The sequence below is a fragment of the Cyprinodon tularosa genome, unplaced genomic scaffold (assembly GCF_016077235.1).
Source record: "Cyprinodon tularosa strain WSP-4 unplaced genomic scaffold, ASM1607723v1 ctg30, whole genome shotgun sequence".
Classification (NCBI taxonomy): domain Eukaryota; kingdom Metazoa; phylum Chordata; class Actinopteri; order Cyprinodontiformes; family Cyprinodontidae; genus Cyprinodon; species Cyprinodon tularosa.
In genome coordinates this window covers 708,944-730,335 of record NW_024039008.1, presented here as the reverse complement: position 1 = coordinate 730,335, position 21,392 = coordinate 708,944, and the positions used below count along the sequence as shown (strand labels likewise).

General features: G+C 36.1%; 1 protein-coding gene across 3 annotated transcripts in view; it reads right to left on the bottom strand.

Moving 5' to 3' along the window:
* The window catches only part of nos1apa (nitric oxide synthase 1 (neuronal) adaptor protein a), a 213,376-nt gene that overhangs the window by 106,134 nt on the left and 85,850 nt on the right, over positions 1–21,392 (bottom strand). For all 3 annotated transcript variants that reach the window (XM_038291591.1, XM_038291592.1, XM_038291593.1), the window contains one exon: positions 2,717–2,825. In XM_038291591.1, the coding sequence (XP_038147519.1) occupies positions 2,717–2,825 (109 nt within the window). The remainder of the gene's footprint in view (positions 1–2,716; positions 2,826–21,392) is intronic.

Below are 21,392 nucleotides of genomic sequence, written 5' to 3'. Positions count from 1 at the left end.
TTCAGTTTTACGTAGTGTCCAGACAAACTTGGTCTACATTTAGCCCGGTTTATCCCAATTTCTGTGGTTTCATCTTCATCAAGCTCTATTAACCAAAATCAAGGTAACCTTTATGCTGTATTGAAATGAACAATCTACATTTAGCGTTTGGCATTCACGAAACAAATACTGCTACAGTGTTATAAAGGCAGACAGCTTGGTGAGCGTGCTGGTAATAAGTTGGAGTCGTTGCATTGTCTGTTTGATTTGTTTTAAATAAAGTACAAAGGTACAAAAATCCCTCCATGGCTATGCACCTTGTCTACATTCATTCATATTTCTGTGGCCTCAAAAAGTGGTCTAAAATACAGCTTTTACCAATAACTAAAGTTAACTATAATTATAGACATCAAGCTGAAGAATTCAGCAAGCACTTTGTTAATTTTTACTTCTTTTAATTCAGACATTTAAAAAAGTACAATTTAGAGCTGTAATCAAAATACTTTGATGTGGTGAAACCTTAAAGTTTTTGATTAAGATTATCATACCAACACAATTTCATACAGCCCCATTCCCACTTGCACGTTTTTTACTGCAGAACTATAGAGGATTATTTCAAGCTGTCATTTAACAACTTTTAGAAATGTTCACAATTAATACTGAATCTGCACCTATTGCACATTATCGGGCATCAAATGCTGCTGAACTTTTAACTTTTAGCCCTTTAAATTGTTCATCTCATTGTATTTTTCAATAACGCATTTTTTGCACAAATGCCATTTTGCACTGAACCACTGCAACTTGCACACTGTCTCTTATCCTCTGCACTGTTCACACTTTGACCACTGCTGCACTTTTTGTATTTTTCTATAACTCGTGCCATTGTGAAATATCAATGCAACGTTCATAAGCTGTATGTAACGCAATTTCGTTCTGTATGCACCCTGTGCATACAAAATGACAAATAAAGAAGTCTAAGTCTAAGTCTAAGTCTAAGTCTGAATCTGTTCATGCATCGATTGCCAATAGCAGCTTCGTACTAATAGAGTGAGAGGCGGGATACACCAGACATATTGTGCCAGTCCATCACAGAATACAATTATTAGAATCAACAATCTAATGAAAAAACATTTGGTGAAACTCGTCAAAGTTAAAATGAGTGTAATCTATTGCAAACAACGTCACATAGACAGTGTTTCAGCACAATGTCCTCAAAATCCTGGCTTCACTGGAGGCTTTTGGTATGTGACACTTTCCATTTGGTCTTCTGCTCAGAATGTGAGTCTGTATGTTTGTGTGTGTGCTTATGGGTCAATGTCAGTCTGTATAGAGGAGATAATGAGGCAGTGTATGCTTCACCCAGCTAACCCCTGGATTTAACTGACAAGTCCATCGAATCGGCTGCAGAAGTGGGAAACTGGAAAAGGATTGTCTGATTTTGTCACAGACCACAGAACTTTTGCTTGTTAGTTTTTTTTCAGTGTCATTATTCAACCAAAAAAAGTTAAAAACAATGACTTCAGACACCAGGAAGGACAGATTCATACCCCGATCAAGAAGAAGAAAAAACATCTTTGTATGGTCAGTCAAAATTTGACAGAGAGAATAATAGCTTTCAACACTATTGCAATCACAGACCATGGATATATTAATAGCAATTCACTATCTAATTTTGTATATCATCATGGAACAAAGTTGAATATCAGAAAGATAACTGAAAACCAATTTTTTTCACAAAACAGAGAAATATCAACTGAGTGATGTAAAGGTTTACATTATACATGCAGGTGTTCTCTCCAGGGACCAAAACTGCAAGGTTTTCTCAACAAACATGGAGACTGATCGATATTTTAAAAATAGACGATATCTTCAAATTTTCCATTCAAAATCTAAGACCATTCAGGTGAATTTCAGTATCTTAGAATTCTTGTTTTTTTCTTCAGAAGGAAGAGAACTGTAAATGTATGTTTAGGCGTTATTAGCCATTTAAATTCATATATGAATACATTGCTATTGCTTCTGTTTGATTAAAAGGAAACCCCCACAACTATAAAATACAAGCTCCTTTAAAGTCTGGTCAGCAAGGAATAATCAATGGATCATTATCTATACCTAAAACTAATGCATTCGCGATGATTTAATGAATTTAGCGTTAATCAGTAAACAATTAGAAATAGTCATTTTCATCGCAATCACTGAGTACGGGACCAGCCATTTTTGCCCAAATATAGTAACATCTCACTCCTGCCATCTTCCTGCAGTGACGTCACGGTGCGGTAAGCCTAGCACCATTCTCCCCGCTTTACACGCAAAATCAATGGGAAGTACTAGACTCATCTGTAATCAACGACAATTACTTAGAATTTCGAGAGGATTTCACCATTAAAATTCACAAGAGCTATATTTAAACTGACAATGCCCACGTGCATGGCAGTTGGATGTTGTAATACAACTCTGGCAGCACAGAAGGGTGCCTCACACTTATTGTCCCAAGTCACAAGTGATTTGGAGGTAAACAGTGACTTTACATGGTGCATGCTTAGAACTTTACATTGTACCAGAGATTATTAAATCCATGTAGCACAGGGTGTCATGGAGTAGTCTTAAGACTAATAAAATTGCACAGTGTAAATAAATCTATATCATGAAAAAAAAAACTCCTGCATTACTTTATGTAAAATAAGGTTCACATTTTAAACCCTTTTCTTTGCCAAAATAAATAAAACGTGTGCCTCACCTTCTTCTTGGACTTGAAGACATTACAACGGAAAACATTGCTCTGTCCATCTCTGGCAATGTAGCTGAAGATCTTTAAATCTTGTGAGTCATGGGAAACGTAGAATATCCTAAAAGAAAAATAAGTCGTTCAGAATAGACAACCACAAAAAAAAAAGAAATACAAATATCGAACAAATCGAGGAGGCATTTAAATTTTCATCTTGAGGCAAGGAAGTTGAATTATTCTATTTTTATTTTATTTTATTTCAAAAGTGGTTTTGAACAATAATTTTTTTTTTTAAGTATTAATTACTGGAAATGGTATTGAATAGAACAGAGCATTAATATCCACTGCTTTTAACAAGAATATGAAAACATTAGAAAAACTTTTTACAGAGTCTAGTCGTTCAGGTAAATAATGTATTTCATTTTCAGCACGTTATGCAATCTAGGTATAAAGTACTGTAAGTTCTAAGTATACCCAAGTTTAATGAAGAATCAAAAGCCTTTTAGTTGTGAACCAAAACTACTGTCTACCCAAAGGGACAAAGATTATGCATCATCATCAAACTCCTTAGGCTTACCTTTAATTATCCCAGATAATGCCAAATCTTTGACCACAAAGCATAGGGAAACTAATCATTTTCACCTGTTAACCCAATAAATAGAATCTAACTATTAAACTGTTTGAATTTATATATTTGCATGTAGTTATTGACGTCATTACAACAGCCTCTGAAGACTGACCGGGGGACTGAAGAATATGAAGCAATTTATAATCAAATAAAGCATCTTCATCTTTTACAAGAATTCATTTAATATAACTTTCCTTTAGCAAAGTCCATAATTTTTATATTTTTACCTAAGGAATCTGTTTTCACAGAGCATTGAGACGTCCTCTGCATTTATATAAATCTTTGCAAGAATAAAATTAAAGAAAGCTAATTTTATTTTCGCTAATTTTATTTAAATTTTATGTTACCGATCTTTAGAAAATCCAAATAAGAAGCACTAAATAGCCGTCCATACTGAGTCTGGTTCTATTAGAGGTTTCTTCCTGTTAAAAGGGACTTTTTCGTCTCCACTGTCGCTACAAGCATGCTTAGTTTGAGGAATTGCATTCACGTCAATGAGTCGATGCAATCAACTGGTCTTTCCTTAGATAGAAAACTTTGAATCAATTTGACTGTATCATCTGGTGAACTGTAGTGCTTTGAGATGACATGTTGTGAATTGGCCCTATATAAATAAACTGAATTGAATTTAAATAAATTAAATTGAGTAGGCAAGTGTGGTTATTGCAAGTGATCTACAAAGATTGCAGATGCAACAGTTAGGACAGGCATGTGCTGCTGAATTTAAGATCTATTGTAGAGAAAAACAAAAAAATCTATGCCATGGAATAGGAGCTACCACCTACTCTGCTCTGTGGGTACAAATAAGTTTGAACGTGTTTTTATATATGCAAACCTTTTTAAGATCAGGGCCTTTTGTCTTTTTATGGAAACATCTGAAATCATCTCCAGAGCGGAAAACATTTAATCAGCAAACAGAGCCAGTTTCAACATTTTGGACATGTTGCATTTGTATCTCTAAACTGAATAATGAGCAGTAACCAACAGACTCAAAAAAACTGTTACTTCAAAATAAATAACTCTTAATCCAATTGTTTGAGACTAGCCATAAAGCAAAGTTCTATGTCACCTGACCCATTCAGCGATGGATCTGACCCTGTAAAGTCACATCAGTGAGTTTTTGAGAAGGGCAGCCCACACTGTTCATTAATATAAGCCAAGTGCTGAACATTGACCCAAAAAAATATGTAATTATATAGTATATTTCAATGAAGCAAACACTTGGGTCAGACGTTATGTAGTGTTGCTTTAACATTCTCTATATGAGATATTGAATTTACCTGAATGTAAAGGAAATGTAAAGTTACCGCTTTGGCTAGCCAAGATATTCCACTTGTCAATACTTTGATTTGCAGAAAGATGAAGAAATGTCGGACAGAAGTTTTAAAAATACCTTTCAGGTGATTGTGTTTGTGTGCATTTTGTTATTGCTCTTATTCTCTTTGAAAAATTAGATAAGGCATAAAAAAAAAATAAAACAAAAAAAAATTAGCCTTCAAACTTAAGTCCTTAAATAGTTTTTGTTTGTGAAAGATATTCTGCCCATAGTCATAATATTAAGCCCAATGTAAGAAAGAAAATAGCCTACAGATCTTTATGAGGTAGTTTCATGTCTTTTAATAATGACATAGTTAAATGAAAATATAAAACATTGATTAAACCACAAAGCCCTTGTTTATTTCTCTGCCACAGGCTGTTATTTGTTACTGATTAGGGTTTCTCATTGTGCAAGTTATTACAATGAGCTTGATGTAATCTACTGTAAAGAGTATGAAACTTAAGGGGGGAGGCAGCTTTGTAATTGGGTAATTAGAGCTATAATATTAGGATGCTTTCAGTAATCTATCACACTGAGACAATAAAAAGACAGACGAGAGACAAGAGAAAACAATTAAAAGGAGGCTATGCAAATAAATACATGCTGGCTCTACCAAAAGGTTCATCTGTGTGTTGGGCCATGTGCATGTCCATTTCTGTGTGCAAGTTTTGTGTGTTTGTAATCAGGAGTTTCATCTACGTTCCCGGTGACATTTCTGTGGTATTTGTTTGGGTCTATTTTCTGGAAGCCAGACTGGCTCAGGCAACATCTTATGGATGGTGTTCTTTATCAACACAGCTTAGCAGATGGTCAAATGCCAGACACGGCTCACTGCTGTGACTCATTCAATCATGCATACAAACACCAGTGAGCTAAAGAAAAGCTAGCCCATTTCTCTTTCTAAAGGACGCCATCTAAAAACTGCTCCAAGAGCTCATTGTATACAGATATCTAGACATCTAATAATCTGGTGAACATCCAGTGGATTTGACCTGTAAGATGAAAGTGTTGAAGGCTGCTGTCGTTGATGGATGTAAAAGTAATTTAAACTTAAATTTACTTCTGCCTTTAAACTAATTATGACAGCTCTTTGTTTACGCAGTAAAAAATGTCCTCAACCAATCTTTCTGCTTTATCAATAAACAGATTTTTGACTTAACTTCATGTTTACGGATGAGCATTACATTATCTCTTGCAGATATGAGCATACACCTTTCAGCATTGAGCTTTGACAACTTTCCTTTTTTTTGTCTTCTGTCAAATACAGATCTAGAGTGAAAGGGTGGAAATCTAAACAATGCCACTTCTGAATGTTTTATATCTCAAGAGCACAGTACATGGTGCGGTGCATGGTGCGTTTTTCTTTAATAATCTCTTAGATACTAATCCTACATAAATTAGAATGTGACCACAGCACAAAAAGACTAAATAATCTAATAATGTGGAAAATGCATTTAAAAAAGGCAATAAAAGCTATTTAATGACTCAAGTTTTTTGACCTCTTGCATTTTGTCTAAAACATTATAAGAGAGTATTAAAATAAAAACCCTAAATAAATGTATCTGTTAAATTTATCAATAAAGTTATTTTTAATTCAGATTTCACAATATATGATGTTAGAAAAGACTATTTTTTTGCCAAACAAATTAAAAAATCTCAGAAGACCATCATAAAGGCCAGCATGTGGCAATGAAGTAAACGATAACAATCCACAGTATATCTGAGGTTCTATGAACTTCTAATTGATAGAAAGCCAATTGGATAGCTTGTGGTCACCAGCTTTCAAAACAATAATAGACCAGTTTCATGGGTATTATGGGCTTAATTTCACCACCAAGCTATTTCTGATCATTATTTGTGGTTGAAAAAGGTCAGCGTTTATTTACATTGGAGAGCAACTGTCATTTATTTCTCATAAAAGTAGGAAGTTTATCAATTTCCTACTCTGCTACAACAAAAACTGGGAAGGATGTCAGATTAATTTGGAAAGCTTCACTGAAAAAAAAAATCTAAATTTAAGTATTCTAAAGTATCTAATTATGTTTTTCTTAAAATAAGTGCATTTATTCATGAATTGAGGAGGTGAGACACTTTGCCAATGGAATAGGACAATTTATATTTAAGTAAAAACAATTGTATTGTTATAATTCCAATGCATATTATCTAACTAACCTTTTTTATTTTCTTATTTTGAGTAAAGATACTCATTCAGTTGGCAAATGTTTTTATTTACCTACTCAAATTAAGGGTAAACACATTTAACTTAAGAAATGTTGACTTATTTCTAGGTCATTTTTGCAGAGTTGGAAGCTTGTCAACACTTACATAGGGAGAGAGTTGGCTGTGTGCTGATACTCACATGTGGTATGTAAAGTATATGAAGACAGATGCGTAATAAAGCAAGTGTTTGAATGATTCCTGCTATAATGGTGGGGTGGTAGTTTAGGAGGATGAGGGATGGAGACCACGGGCTGTAGCTATCCAGCTGGACCCAGCCAGTCATGCAGTCTTGCAACCGCATGACCGCAAAGTCCACCTTAACATCCAAATGTGATTTTGAAATAAATAACACACTCCTTTGTTCATTCATAGTGCTCTTTCTCATTCTTGTAGATACACAAAGACACAGAGAGAAGGCACCACATGTAACAAGGTACCACAGGTACATGATTCAGAGGCGTCAGCCAACAAGGCCGATTAAGCTCAACAACAGTATGGCTTAGTTTTACACTAAAAGGAAAGGAGGTGGATCCAATTTTTTTCCCTCATTCTGTAATAACCAGGTCCCCCGCTATTTTTACCAAACTTTACATGTGGTAATGGAAACCTCATGCAGATGCGTACTTTATTTGACCCAGTATAGGGTTACTGTCTACGGCCTCAACTTAAACTATAAACTGTTAATTCTGGAACTCTCCCTCCAGCAATCAACTGAGTAGACACTTTAAGAAGTTTAAGAAGACGTTCTTAGCAGAAATCAGCAAAAATGGCAGGTGAAACTTGTCTAAAGATGCTAAGCTATTTTTGGAAAAGCTTTCCTGTCACAACATCAAAAACGTGTGTTTGATAAAAGCTACTGAGCCTTGGGGTTTTATACAACGTTTAGTCAGATTTCTTTGAGAAAAAACACCTTAAGCCCAATCTTAAGGGGGATGGAGGGTCCTTTGTTGTCAGAAAAGTCTCCTAAAAATTGTTGAAGTAGATGACGTCAAGGATCATTAATAATTACTTTGCAGCGTGCAAAGATTGATTTAGATAATTTTCTGTTTAATAATCATTTTATAATCACCAGTTTTTAGTTTACTGTTATGGAAGAGGAGCAAAACATGTCTCCAACTCATTTGTCCATGTGTGTCAAGTGTAAACTTAACAGAAACTTTACAAACCAACAGGATACTATAACTAAACAGAACTTGTTCCTCACAACACCGAAATTACTCAGTCAGAAAAGGAATTACTTGTTTAAAGAAGAACTGAAAATGAAAGAGTGAAAAATGCCTTCTGCCAAGTAATGAAGTTCACAGACAGGAAGCACTTCAATCGAATCATGTCAACCAATGCTTGAATACTGACCTCCACCATTCAGCTAAATTCAACCCTTCTGTTTCTTTATGGACTTTGTCTATAATGTTGCACCCTTAGTAACTAGGATAAAAGACAATTCTCTGATTTAACTGAAACTGTTTATACACTCCTGTGATTCTTAAAGTCTTAGTAACTGTGGAAAAACTCTGGCTGCCAAACTACTAAAGCTTTGCTGAAAGTAAGTAAAAGTGAGCTTAAATGGCTGGCTTAGCTGACAAATCCGGAGTTTCATCTACGTTCCCGGTGACATTTCTGTGGTATTTGTTTGGGTCTATTTTCTGGAAGCCAGACTGGCTCAGGCAACATCTTATGGATGGTGTTCTTTATCAACACAGCTTAGCAGATGGTCAAATGCCAGACACGGCTCACTGCTGTGACTCATTCAATCATGCATACAAACACCAGTGAGCTAAAGAAAAGCTAGCCCATTTCTCTTTCTAAAGGACGCCATCTAAAAACTGCTCCAAGAGCTCATTGTATACAGATATCTAGACATCTAATAATCTGGTGAACATCCAGTGGATTTGACCTGTAAGATGAAAGTGTTGAAGGCTGCTGTCGTTGATGGATGTAAAAGTAATTTAAACTTAAATTTACTTCTGCCTTTAAACTAATTATGACAGCTCTTTGTTTACGCAGTAAAAAATGTCCTCAACCAATCTTTCTGCTTTATCAATAAACAGATTTTTGACTTAACTTCATGTTTACGGATGAGCATTACATTATCTCTTGCAGATATGAGCATACACCTTTCAGCATTGAGCTTTGACAACTTTCCTTTTTTTTGTCTTCTGTCAAATACAGATCTAGAGTGAAAGGGTGGAAATCTAAACAATGCCACTTCTGAATGTTTTATATCTCAAGAGCACAGTACATGGTGCGGTGCATGGTGCGTTTTTCTTTAATAATCTCTTAGATACTAATCCTACATAAATTAGAATGTGACCACAGCACAAAAAGACTAAATAATCTAATAATGTGGAAAATGCATTTAAAAAAGGCAATAAAAGCTATTTAATGACTCAAGTTTTTTGACCTCTTGCATTTTGTCTAAAACATTATAAGAGAGTATTAAAATAAAAACCCTAAATAAATGTATCTGTTAAATTTATCAATAAAGTTATTTTTAATTCAGATTTCACAATATATGATGTTAGAAAAGACTATTTTTTTGCCAAACAAATTAAAAAATCTCAGAAGACCATCATAAAGGCCAGCATGTGGCAATGAAGTAAACGATAACAATCCACAGTATATCTGAGGTTCTATGAACTTCTAATTGATAGAAAGCCAATTGGATAGCTTGTGGTCACCAGCTTTCAAAACAATAATAGACCAGTTTCATGGGTATTATGGGCTTAATTTCACCACCAAGCTATTTCTGATCATTATTTGTGGTTGAAAAAGGTCAGCGTTTATTTACATTGGAGAGCAACTGTCATTTATTTCTCATAAAAGTAGGAAGTTTATCAATTTCCTACTCTGCTACAACAAAAACTGGGAAGGATGTCAGATTAATTTGGAAAGCTTCACTGAAAAAAAAAATCTAAATTTAAGTATTCTAAAGTATCTAATTATGTTTTTCTTAAAATAAGTGCATTTATTCATGAATTGAGGAGGTGAGACACTTTGCCAATGGAATAGGACAATTTATATTTAAGTAAAAACAATTGTATTGTTATAATTCCAATGCATATTATCTAACTAACCTTTTTTATTTTCTTATTTTGAGTAAAGATACTCATTCAGTTGGCAAATGTTTTTATTTACCTACTCAAATTAAGGGTAAACACATTTAACTTAAGAAATGTTGACTTATTTCTAGGTCATTTTTGCAGAGTTGGAAGCTTGTCAACACTTACATAGGGAGAGAGTTGGCTGTGTGCTGATACTCACATGTGGTATGTAAAGTATATGAAGACAGATGCGTAATAAAGCAAGTGTTTGAATGATTCCTGCTATAATGGTGGGGTGGTAGTTTAGGAGGATGAGGGATGGAGACCACGGGCTGTAGCTATCCAGCTGGACCCAGCCAGTCATGCAGTCTTGCAACCGCATGACCGCAAAGTCCACCTTAACATCCAAATGTGATTTTGAAATAAATAACACACTCCTTTGTTCATTCATAGTGCTCTTTCTCATTCTTGTAGATACACAAAGACACAGAGAGAAGGCACCACATGTAACAAGGTACCACAGGTACATGATTCAGAGGCGTCAGCCAACAAGGCCGATTAAGCTCAACAACAGTATGGCTTAGTTTTACACTAAAAGGAAAGGAGGTGGATCCAATTTTTTTCCCTCATTCTGTAATAACCAGGTCCCCCGCTATTTTTACCAAACTTTACATGTGGTAATGGAAACCTCATGCAGATGCGTACTTTATTTGACCCAGTATAGGGTTACTGTCTACGGCCTCAACTTAAACTATAAACTGTTAATTCTGGAACTCTCCCTCCAGCAATCAACTGAGTAGACACTTTAAGAAGTTTAAGAAGACGTTCTTAGCAGAAATCAGCAAAAATGGCAGGTGAAACTTGTCTAAAGATGCTAAGCTATTTTTGGAAAAGCTTTCCTGTCACAACATCAAAAACGTGTGTTTGATAAAAGCTACTGAGCCTTGGGGTTTTATACAACGTTTAGTCAGATTTCTTTGAGAAAAAACACCTTAAGCCCAATCTTAAGGGGGATGGAGGGTCCTTTGTTGTCAGAAAAGTCTCCTAAAAATTGTTGAAGTAGATGACGTCAAGGATCATTAATAATTACTTTGCAGCGTGCAAAGATTGATTTAGATAATTTTCTGTTTAATAATCATTTTATAATCACCAGTTTTTAGTTTACTGTTATGGAAGAGGAGCAAAACATGTCTCCAACTCATTTGTCCATGTGTGTCAAGTGTAAACTTAACAGAAACTTTACAAACCAACAGGATACTATAACTAAACAGAACTTGTTCCTCACAACACCGAAATTACTCAGTCAGAAAAGGAATTACTTGTTTAAAGAAGAACTGAAAATGAAAGAGTGAAAAATGCCTTCTGCCAAGTAATGAAGTTCACAGACAGGAAGCACTTCAATCGAATCATGTCAACCAATGCTTGAATACTGACCTCCACCATTCAGCTAAATTCAACCCTTCTGTTTCTTTATGGACTTTGTCTATAATGTTGCACCCTTAGTAACTAGGATAAAAGACAATTCTCTGATTTAACTGAAACTGTTTATACACTCCTGTGATTCTTAAAGTCTTAGTAACTGTGGAAAAACTCTGGCTGCCAAACTACTAAAGCTTTGCTGAAAGTAAGTAAAAGTGAGCTTAAATGGCTGGCTTAGCTGACAAATCCCTCTTTGGAACACAGATGATGGCAAAGATACATCTTTATCCACCGCCTCTCCGAGGAGCAGCTGCCAAACATTCAGGTGGAGACGCATCAAACAGATAAAAGCTTTGAATAGAAGACGAAGTCAAGAATGCTGTTTAACAGCGACAATAAATCAGACTACAAATACTGCCAGCAGCATACTTCTTCATCTTGAATATAAAGAGTTGCCTCTCTTGTTTTACTTGTCTTCACGAAGGAATGTCACTATTCTCTCTTACTGAATAAAATCACATAACAGCAGCAAAACTATTTAATGATGCTTCTACAGAAACAGATACATAGGTTCGATTTTTTTTTGTCCAAATATGTCAAGCGTTTTATTATCATAGTAAGGCATACTTCAAAGTGTAGTACATAGGGTCAACTTGAACAAAACTTTTTCCGGCAAATTGAATTATTATTAGCTGCTTACATAAGAGCATAACAATTTCTTGCTAAGTCTTTTGGAAGCTATATAGTTTACAAATACAACAATCAAATCACATATATGTCAGTATAAATGCACCACATGCTGGGGAATGTTGTCAGTAAGACGTGAAGTAGTGACAAAAGGCTGATGTTGTGCCGTTGTGAGCAACAAGAGACAAGCTTAAACAGGAGTTGTAGGCATTTATACTGATGCTGACCATGGCCTGTTTTAGCTGCTTTTTTGCCGCTTGTGCTCTTGCAGCTTCTCCTTTATTCAGGGATGCCACAGCAACTCATTATGATTTGCTCATCAGACTTTGCAAAGTATTTATGCAGGATTTCCTTTCCATTGAAACTGGGATTCAAACCCAGCTTCACCACATGGTAGTCAGAGATCTGTGTGTGAGCAGTCTGCATTTAATAACAAATCTCCGAAGGTGAGTAGCTGTGTACCTGAACAGGGCATGGAGCGTGCTTGAACTACTCAGTGGGGTCATGTGTAGGGCGACATTGGCGTTGGATGTAGGAGTGTGCCCTGAAATTGAAGGATTGACGGTTCAGTGTCGTTGTGTCCATGGGCAAGACACTTCACCTGCATTGTCTACTGATGGTGGTCAAAGGGCCCGGTGGCGCCAGTGTACGACAGCCCTGCTTCTGTCAGTGAGCCCCAGGGCAGCTGTGGCTACAATGTAGCTTGCCACCATCAGTGTGTGAGTGTGTGAATGGGTGAATGACTGAATGTAGTGTAAAGCGCTTTGGTCAAGTCTCCTGCCTTGAAAAAAGGCGCTATATAAGTACAGGCCATTAACTATTTACCATTTTTAAACCTAGCTTAATGGGAAATGACAAAAAAACGAGTCCAGGGTTGACCACGACTTAAAACCAACCAGAGCACATTTATTTATTTTAAAAGAAAGTAAAAAGACGAATGTGTTTGTGAAGGAAAATACTTATATTGAGATCCTGTATGAACTGTGAATAAATAAAAAGAGGAAAAAAAGAAGAATGAATGTTTGATGTCTAATAAACTCATCAAGTTTAAGTCAAAGGCGATGTAAAGGCAAGACTGAACCGATCCAACTAGATCACATTAAACTCATGATGTTCCAGGAACACAAAAACAACAGAGCAGCCTGCTTCAGTTAAAACACCTTAACCTGGCCCATTTGAACTATTACCCTGGAATGTAATGTAGGATTAACTAGGCTCTCAATGACTGCTCACTTACTTACACACTAACAGCTAACAATGGCAATAAGCCCTCCCTGTTAACAGGCTGATGCCATCGTGCAGGAGGCCTGCGATGAGATGTTTGAGTAATGAAGTGGGGTTGCTGCAAAATGCCTCGCTCATTTTTCCTCCGATAAATTGCTGCCCGTGAAAACACAGGAGCCATAAATCAAAAGCAAAGAGGCAAAACCCTCACACACACATTTATAGCCACACATGCACTCATCATCACCAATGGTACAGTTACTCAAGATCGATACAATTTTGTGCCTGTGCCAGATAAGACTTTAGATGTCTGTGTTGGTCTGTCGCAGCATGAACATCATGTTCCGGCATGAAATCTGAACTAAAAGGTATTAAATATCTCCTCACATGAAACATCCTGTTATTGGAAATCATTGAAGGCTTTCTACCACACGACACATGTAGAAGTACAGCAGTATCACTCTGAAAACGGAGAATCTCGATATAAATCCATGAAAATATACAATTTATGTAGAAGTAGAGCTACCAGGGTTTTTACTCCTAATCTGTGTCTGTTGAAAAGTGGATGCTGCTTTAACAGTTTATGGTGTGGGTAATATTTAGATGTTTATAGACCATATATAATAACTCCAATCATCAGCAAACAGTCCACACCAAAATTAATTGAGTGAGAGATGAAACTATATTGGATACAGCAATCTGAAGTACAAAAATTTAGCTTTTTTATACTTACACCTAATGGAGAGTTTAAAAGGTGAGAAGTGTTAAAGTGTTTAGTGTTTCAAAGAAACTTGGAAGGATGTTTTAGTCAAGGTTTGATTACTGAAACATTTTATTTAATCTTAAGCCAAGAAGGTTTTAAAGGTTTATTCAATTTTGAGTTGTATTCTAAAGAATCTTATCTGAGTGCAGAAGACTTTGAAATGCTTTCCTGGTATATGAAAGATTGAGTTATTTTGAAAAACTGCATTCATACCTCTAAATAATGAAACAAAACACTATGAATGAAATACCTACTTCAACAAGTAAACAGCAGAATGTTGACAGCAGCTGACAAGTGGCTTTTTATCTCTTTTGCTTTTTAAAAAGTGCTTAAACCCCCTTATTGGTTACTGATTGGTTGCTGCACCTAAGGAAAACAGAAGTTTGAGGATATTCAAGAAAGCTTATTTTTGGATCTAAGCACAGTTACTAGTAGAACTTTGCAACATATTCTCATTATCAGTGCGTATGAAATCCTATGAAAAGTTATGCACACTATTTCGTACGTTTTGGACGTTTTTCCTCAAAAAACCACATCAGAGCGCATGCGCTGGCAGACAGAAAAAAAAAGCAGATCCGCGGACGGACGTAAAACTGGGAAAAACAGTGCAATCATCACTTATTCATGTCTCTAACTACGTTGCTTGCTGTTTTATATCTTAGGGTTAGGTTCAGGGTCAGGGTTAGGGCTAATTGTAATTTATATTCTATATTCCTGAATGGTGCTTCAGATGCGCATACGACGAAAAAAACGTCTAAAATGTACAAAATTACGGTGCATAACTTTTTGTATGATTTCATACGCACTCATAATAAGAATAGGTTGAACTTTGTTATGTAAATAAATACAATATATGAACAAATATTATGTCGCTGTGAATAAATTGTGATTTGAGTGAAACAGAAATTCATATAAAATAAAATACTTAAACACCTTCTACATTTACTGTGTGTTTATAGGTTCATTGCTAAATAAAATTAACAAATCAATCTTAGAGTAAAACGTCCATGTATATATAATGTGTTTAAAAGACAAAGATCATCATTAAAAGACATGGTAAAACTAGATAAACATGAACTCATTATTTATTATTAAATATAAAGAGCAAAACAGTCTTGTGTTTATCAATGAAAGACTTATAGCGAGCAGCGCATAATAATGACTCCCAAACTGAACAGTTCACACTATTTTTGTTTTCATGTATAATTATTGCTAACAGTATCATCAGGGTGGTGCTAGAAAATCCAGCTTTTAACAATCTGCAAAATTCATAAGTTTTAATGATTTATAATAATTATGAATGGTACCAAAATTACTCTGTTTTTTCTATCTATCTATCTATCTATCTATCTATCTATATAGATATATAGATATATATATCTATACATATTTTTTTGCGGGGGGTAACATTTTGATTAAAAGGGGCTGCTGAGTGGAACAATGGGTAGCACTGCTGCCTTGCAGCAAGAAGGTTCTGGGTTAGATTCCTGGCCCGGGGTCTTTCTGCATGGAGTTTGCATGTTCTCCCTGAGCATGTGTGGGTTCTCTCCAGGTACTCCGGCTTCCTCCCACTGTCCAAAAACAAGACTGTTAGGTTAATTGGCTTCTCTAGATTCTCCCAGGTGTTAGTGTGTGTGTGAATGGTTGTTTGTTCTGTTTGTCTCTGTGTTGCCTTGCGATGGACTGGTGACCTGTCCAGGGTGTACCCCGCCTCTCACCCATAGACAGCTGGAGATACCCCTCGTGACCCCAATTGGGACAAGCGTGTCAGATGCTGGATGAATGGATTTTGATTAAAAAAGACAAAGTGCAACAACTAGAGGTTCATTATCAGAAAATATGTTGTGTCAGCTTAAACTCTATTTGCCAACACAAAGAAAAGCAAGGAGATTTTATTGCACATTATTGGCAAACCAAAACAGTCTTAATTATGGCCCAGCTGAATGACTGAATCTGTTTAGTCAAGGAGAAGGGTAGCAGCTGAGCTTCACCAAAAACTAAGAATCTCATAGTTTTAATTAGAGTAAGGCATAAAAGCTTGTTTCTGACTAAAAATACATGAACACTGAACACTGCCGTGTAAAATGAGGTCACAAAAATATATTTCTAGCCATAAAACAGACTGAATAAAATGATTTTATTTATATAAGCACAACCCACAAAACTACTGAAGAGAGGGGAATGTTTATGAAGTATGTTGGTGTTTTTTCCTGACAGGAGCTACGGGTGTGGCTCTGCTTGATCTCAGCTTCACATTGTTATGCACCAGTTCTCTGAGGATGAGAACAACAGTGGCAATGAATAAGGACACTGCATAGCAATGCAAATGTTACAGATGCAAAAGTGAAACTAGAATATCTATATGGATTTAATTGTAAAACATAAAATTAAAATTAACTTATTGAATTTAGATCAATACTGGGGTGACTTGAAAGAGATGCTTTGTGAAATGACTGGATTATTAAAGGTCGGATATGTGGCAGAAGTTTCAAGTCGCAAGATGGCTGATGAAGCAGCATATGGAAATAGTTTTTTTGGTTTTGTTTTCCTAGTCTCTGAAGAACCACAGAGAGCAGAAGAGTATCAGAGTCAGAAAGGAAAACAAATCTTATAAAACATTAGCTGAACTCTCGGGCAGAAAAACAGAACGAAACAGCAGCAAGTCATGAATAAGAGAGAGAAAGCAGATATAGAGCTCATACATAAGATCACAGAGAGAGAAGCGGATAAACCTCTGGACATTCCTGAAGAGTACGCTCCAATAACAACTCTTCCCTTCAGGATCTAAGAAGAACAAGACAAAAACAAGCAAGAAAGCCTCCCTGAATGGGCAGACAGAATATCCTGATATGGTAAGATGCTTTAATTCATAGTCTGCTGACCAAAACACAATGTAAGCATAATATTTTTAGGATAATAACGCAAATCAAAAACCTATCAGGAGTTAAGGACAGCAGGACGCTCTGAATGGTTGCAATGAAAATGGACCTGGCATCTACAATGTCACAGTGACGTCAAACTGATGCACAGTTCAGATTTCTCATTACGTTTCTTATCCTCCCTAACCTAATATCTGAACCTAACAAGGACTCCAACCTTACTCCTCCAGATCTATTTAAGATCTTCTCTTTTACTTCATGGGCTCTCCTCACTTTAATAAAAAAAGGGGAAAAAAAAGAATAATTTCTGAGTAAATTAAATGAGAAGAAAATCAAACTATCTAATGAATGGTAGATAAATCTGGATCAGATGCAGAACGGTTCTCCACCTCCTCAAAAGCAATAATAAAAAATAAGCATACATGTATGCTCTCTCATATCTTACAAAAATTTCCCCAACATCATTATAAGAATAGGTTAAGCTTAAAAAACGTAACGTATATGAAAAATGAAAACTCTTATTTGAGCTAAAGACAGTAAAAAGGAAAGTGTCTACCTCTGCTTATTTACAAATCTGTAAAATTGAATAAAAAAGAATGTAAATGCAGAAACAATAGCCAGCTAAAAACAGTATTCCTATACACAATGTATTGTGGGTCTGCAGTCAGTAGTTAGAGATTGTTTTACACGAATGAATGCATTAATGCAGCATGACACAGAGGCAATCAGGCGGTGGCTTTTGATAGAGGCAAATGAAGACCAGCTGGATTGTTTTAAGAAGCGCCCTCAGCTCTTCTGCATTACTGAGATGGTTATCCATTCGTACTCTTCTAATTTCTTGGCCCATCATTTGTAAAGGAACTATAAAATGTATTAATTTGAAAAGAAGATTTTATGACAGCTAAGCAAAAAACCAGTTCTTTTTTCACTGTGGTTTAGGGAAAACCCATCCATTGTTGTCCAGCTTTTATATCTGGTCCATAAAGCCCAAAAAGCCTGAGCTTTGGTACAATTTCAAGGCTGCATTTAACTCTGCTGCTGATTCACCTTTTTCTACACCACTTTTTCTTCCATGCCCGTTGCCATTCTATGTGCTTGGACACGGCAGTCTGAACAGCCAGTTTCTTTCATCATGAATATTTCACTGAGAGAAATTAATCTATATGCTATCACCCTTCCCTTTTCCTTGCATTACTTAAATAAATGGCTCTTTTTAACGAGATGTAATGATCTGAGATGGCTCCATAATTTTCTGCCTTTCCTTTGTGTTTTTGATAACAGAGGTAGAGTAGTACGAAGCAAGCTAGACTGTGTGCAGATTCTGGCTAAAGCAAAAGAAAAAAAGAAAAGTGAAACCAAGGGTTTTTAAAACTGAATTCAGTACTTTGTTTCTTTACAGACGGCTATGTTTCCAAGCTTTTTGTTCTTCTGTCTCTGAGACCATTAGCCTATTCTCCTGCTGAGCTGATCCCCATCTCTGAATTCAGCTCTGCTTGGCTTCTTTCAGCTAATCTAAGTTTATTCCCCTCAGCTTCCAGGCTTACATCAGCAACTGAGTGTTGGGTATCTCAAATAAACAATATGTATACAATACACTGTAGTGTCAGATGGTTCAGCCTGGAGTCAACCGTCCAGTCCAAATTTGTGGTTTTCATTTTACACTCTGAAACCAAACATTACAATTAGGGCTGAAACAATTAATCAGATTAATCAATTATTGAAATAATCAACTAATTTAGTAATCGATTAATAGTTAACTGGAGTATAGACACTCTAAACCATGCCTTTAGCTGACAGATCTACCCAATTAAAGCAGTAATTACATCAACATTGTAAAAAAATACATACAAATTTTGCATTTAAGATGGAAAAAAAAAACATTTTGTCTGTCAATATGCTGTCCAGAACTCCTCAAGTGGTTAGGGTTTTCACCTGCTTTAAATTCTTTAAAAAAAATCTTCTTCAAGGAACCTTTGGTTATCTGATTGGTAATAGATTATAGAAAAAATAAACGACAGATTATTTGATTTGCAAAATAATCATTAGTTGCAGCACTTATTACAATATTACTATTATTACATTTCTCAGTCTCCATAGTGTTATATAATGTTTTTGATCTATGACGGGTAAATGTAAGGAAATTTATCAAATTGCTGGATGTTGCAGTAAAACCAGGCTTTATGAAAATTGAAGGTGTAAAAACACCAAACCCAGAAAAAGTGCAGTAAAAAATTATTTTCAGAGTTATGAAATCTTTTAAAGATTTCCAGCGTGAGGTTTTAAAGAAAATTTTGTAAAGTTTCTATATCCCTGAAACATTGAAACATGTTTACTCCTGAGTACAAATGTAAAACAAAGAAAAATAAATCAATGAGAAGCCCTTTTTAATGCTTGGAAATTCATTGGACATTAAATTAAACGATAAACTTCTTTTTTTTATGTTTCTAAAGATGAGAAAGACCAAACCAACCCCCTCCCCCACCCGTTATCATTTCCTCCAAAGACAAGCAACCTTAACACAGTCTTAATACTAATTAGAGTCCATGCGAGCTCTGAACACCAATTGCATTCAATTGCCGCCCCCCATTTCCACTCAGGAGAATGTGATGCTGTTGCTAATACATACTAACGAATCAAGGTCAGGCCTATATAGAAACTCACGCATGTAAACGCAGACAGAATACCCAGGGGCAGAGGAGAGCAATGAGCGGACACAGAGGAAGGAAGTACTCATTGAACATTAAACTGGAAGCTGCAGCAACACACTACTAAGATGAAACGTTGTGGTAAAAATGAGCCAAGAGGATTAAAAAAAAGGAAAAACATGTATTTATTCTATAAAAATAAAAAACAATCCACTGGACTTGGTTTCTAAGTTTGAAGACATTTTTTCCCATCCAGGAAGCTTTTTCAATTCAAAATGTCAGGAATATAATTGAGTTTGAGGTTTTATACAGTATAAAACCTTTATACAGTATAAAACCTGTATAAAAAAAAAAACGGAAGGACAGAGGTGTGTGTAATTTTAGGAGTTTCATTTCAGGAAAAACCTTTCTTTTCTTTTTATCCTCACTGCCGTAACGGTCCTACATGTTGTAGTGTATGTATGTTTGTATGTAATCAGCTGATAAAAATATCAAAGCTAAATGTGCCTGTGTTTATATGCTTCATATCAAAGCATGTTTTACATCTCAGATAAACTGGGTGTTTTCTGACATACGCACAAACAGAAGTTTGACTCTAATTGGCTGGGTGTGAATTTTCTCTGGAAGGGTTTGAAGTGAGAAGGAAGGGGCCGAGCTGAGCAGTTTTAGGACAGGATGTTCACAGACGGCGAGGGCGGGCTGCTTCATAGAGGATGACAGCAATTACCTCAGCTAAAAGCCCAAAGAAATTACAACCCAGACTGACATGTAAACACAAATATTTAACAAATAAACCTCCAACTTCCACCTGGACTCTACAGACAACCTGAGAAACCTCACTTTGTAATACAGCTAAAATAAAATGTAGATATCAACTCAGAAAAATTTTAATGATTGTAAAAGATATAATTGGTCCTTTATATAAAATAAGAAATCGGCAAAGTAAAAAACTCTGATTCTTGGTCCTTGAACTTTGATACCAAGCCAGGTGGGAAAAGCTGACTGCAATGAACATATTATATCTCCATCTTTTATTTGAATCTCTTTATTTTTTTCTCTCTTTCACTAATGTCCATTTATGCGTGAGGTTGTAATTTTGCTCCTTTTTAAAAAAATAATCCCATTTCATGGTTCCTTCCATGGTGGAGGGACTATGTTTCTCGGCTGGCCTGGGAGTGCCTTGGGATTCCCCCAGAGGAGCTGGCCAAAGTGGTTGGGGAGAGGGATGTCTGGGCCTCCCTACTGAAGCTGCTACCCCCGCAACCCGACCCCGGATAAGCGGAAGAAGATGAATGGTTCCTTCATGTCATCTGAATTGAGTTGGGTATAAAATGCTGTTTGTTCTTTTTAATGTAAGAAGGGGTTTGTGTGCACAAGCTGGAGTTCAATAAAGCCACTAAAACATCAGTTTTGCAACATTTTAGAATTTCAGGCTTCAAAAATAAGGGCACAACATATATTTCTTTGTGAGGACTCAACAAGAGGCACACTAGGGGTGTAAATAATAATCGTTTTGTATTGATGCATCGATCCAACAGCCGACGATCCGATGCATCGATACGTCCGCAGGAGTATCGATTCATGTTTTTTTTTTTTCCTCCGGTCTATTTTTATCCATTTGCTCCTGGACATAATACTCCCTCCCGTGCTGCGGTGGCGCTAAACCTATTTTGCCCTCCTACCTCGCTTCCTGGTTATACTCTTACAGCAATGTTTTGCAGTAAGCTTGACACAGACATCTGCAATTTATGCTCAATATTGAAGTGTGGTCTGTGCTACATACTGTCGGTCTAGATACGGCCGAGGCGGTGAGGAAATGGAGGCGAGTAGTCTGACGACGGAGCGACATCAGGGCCAAAAAGAG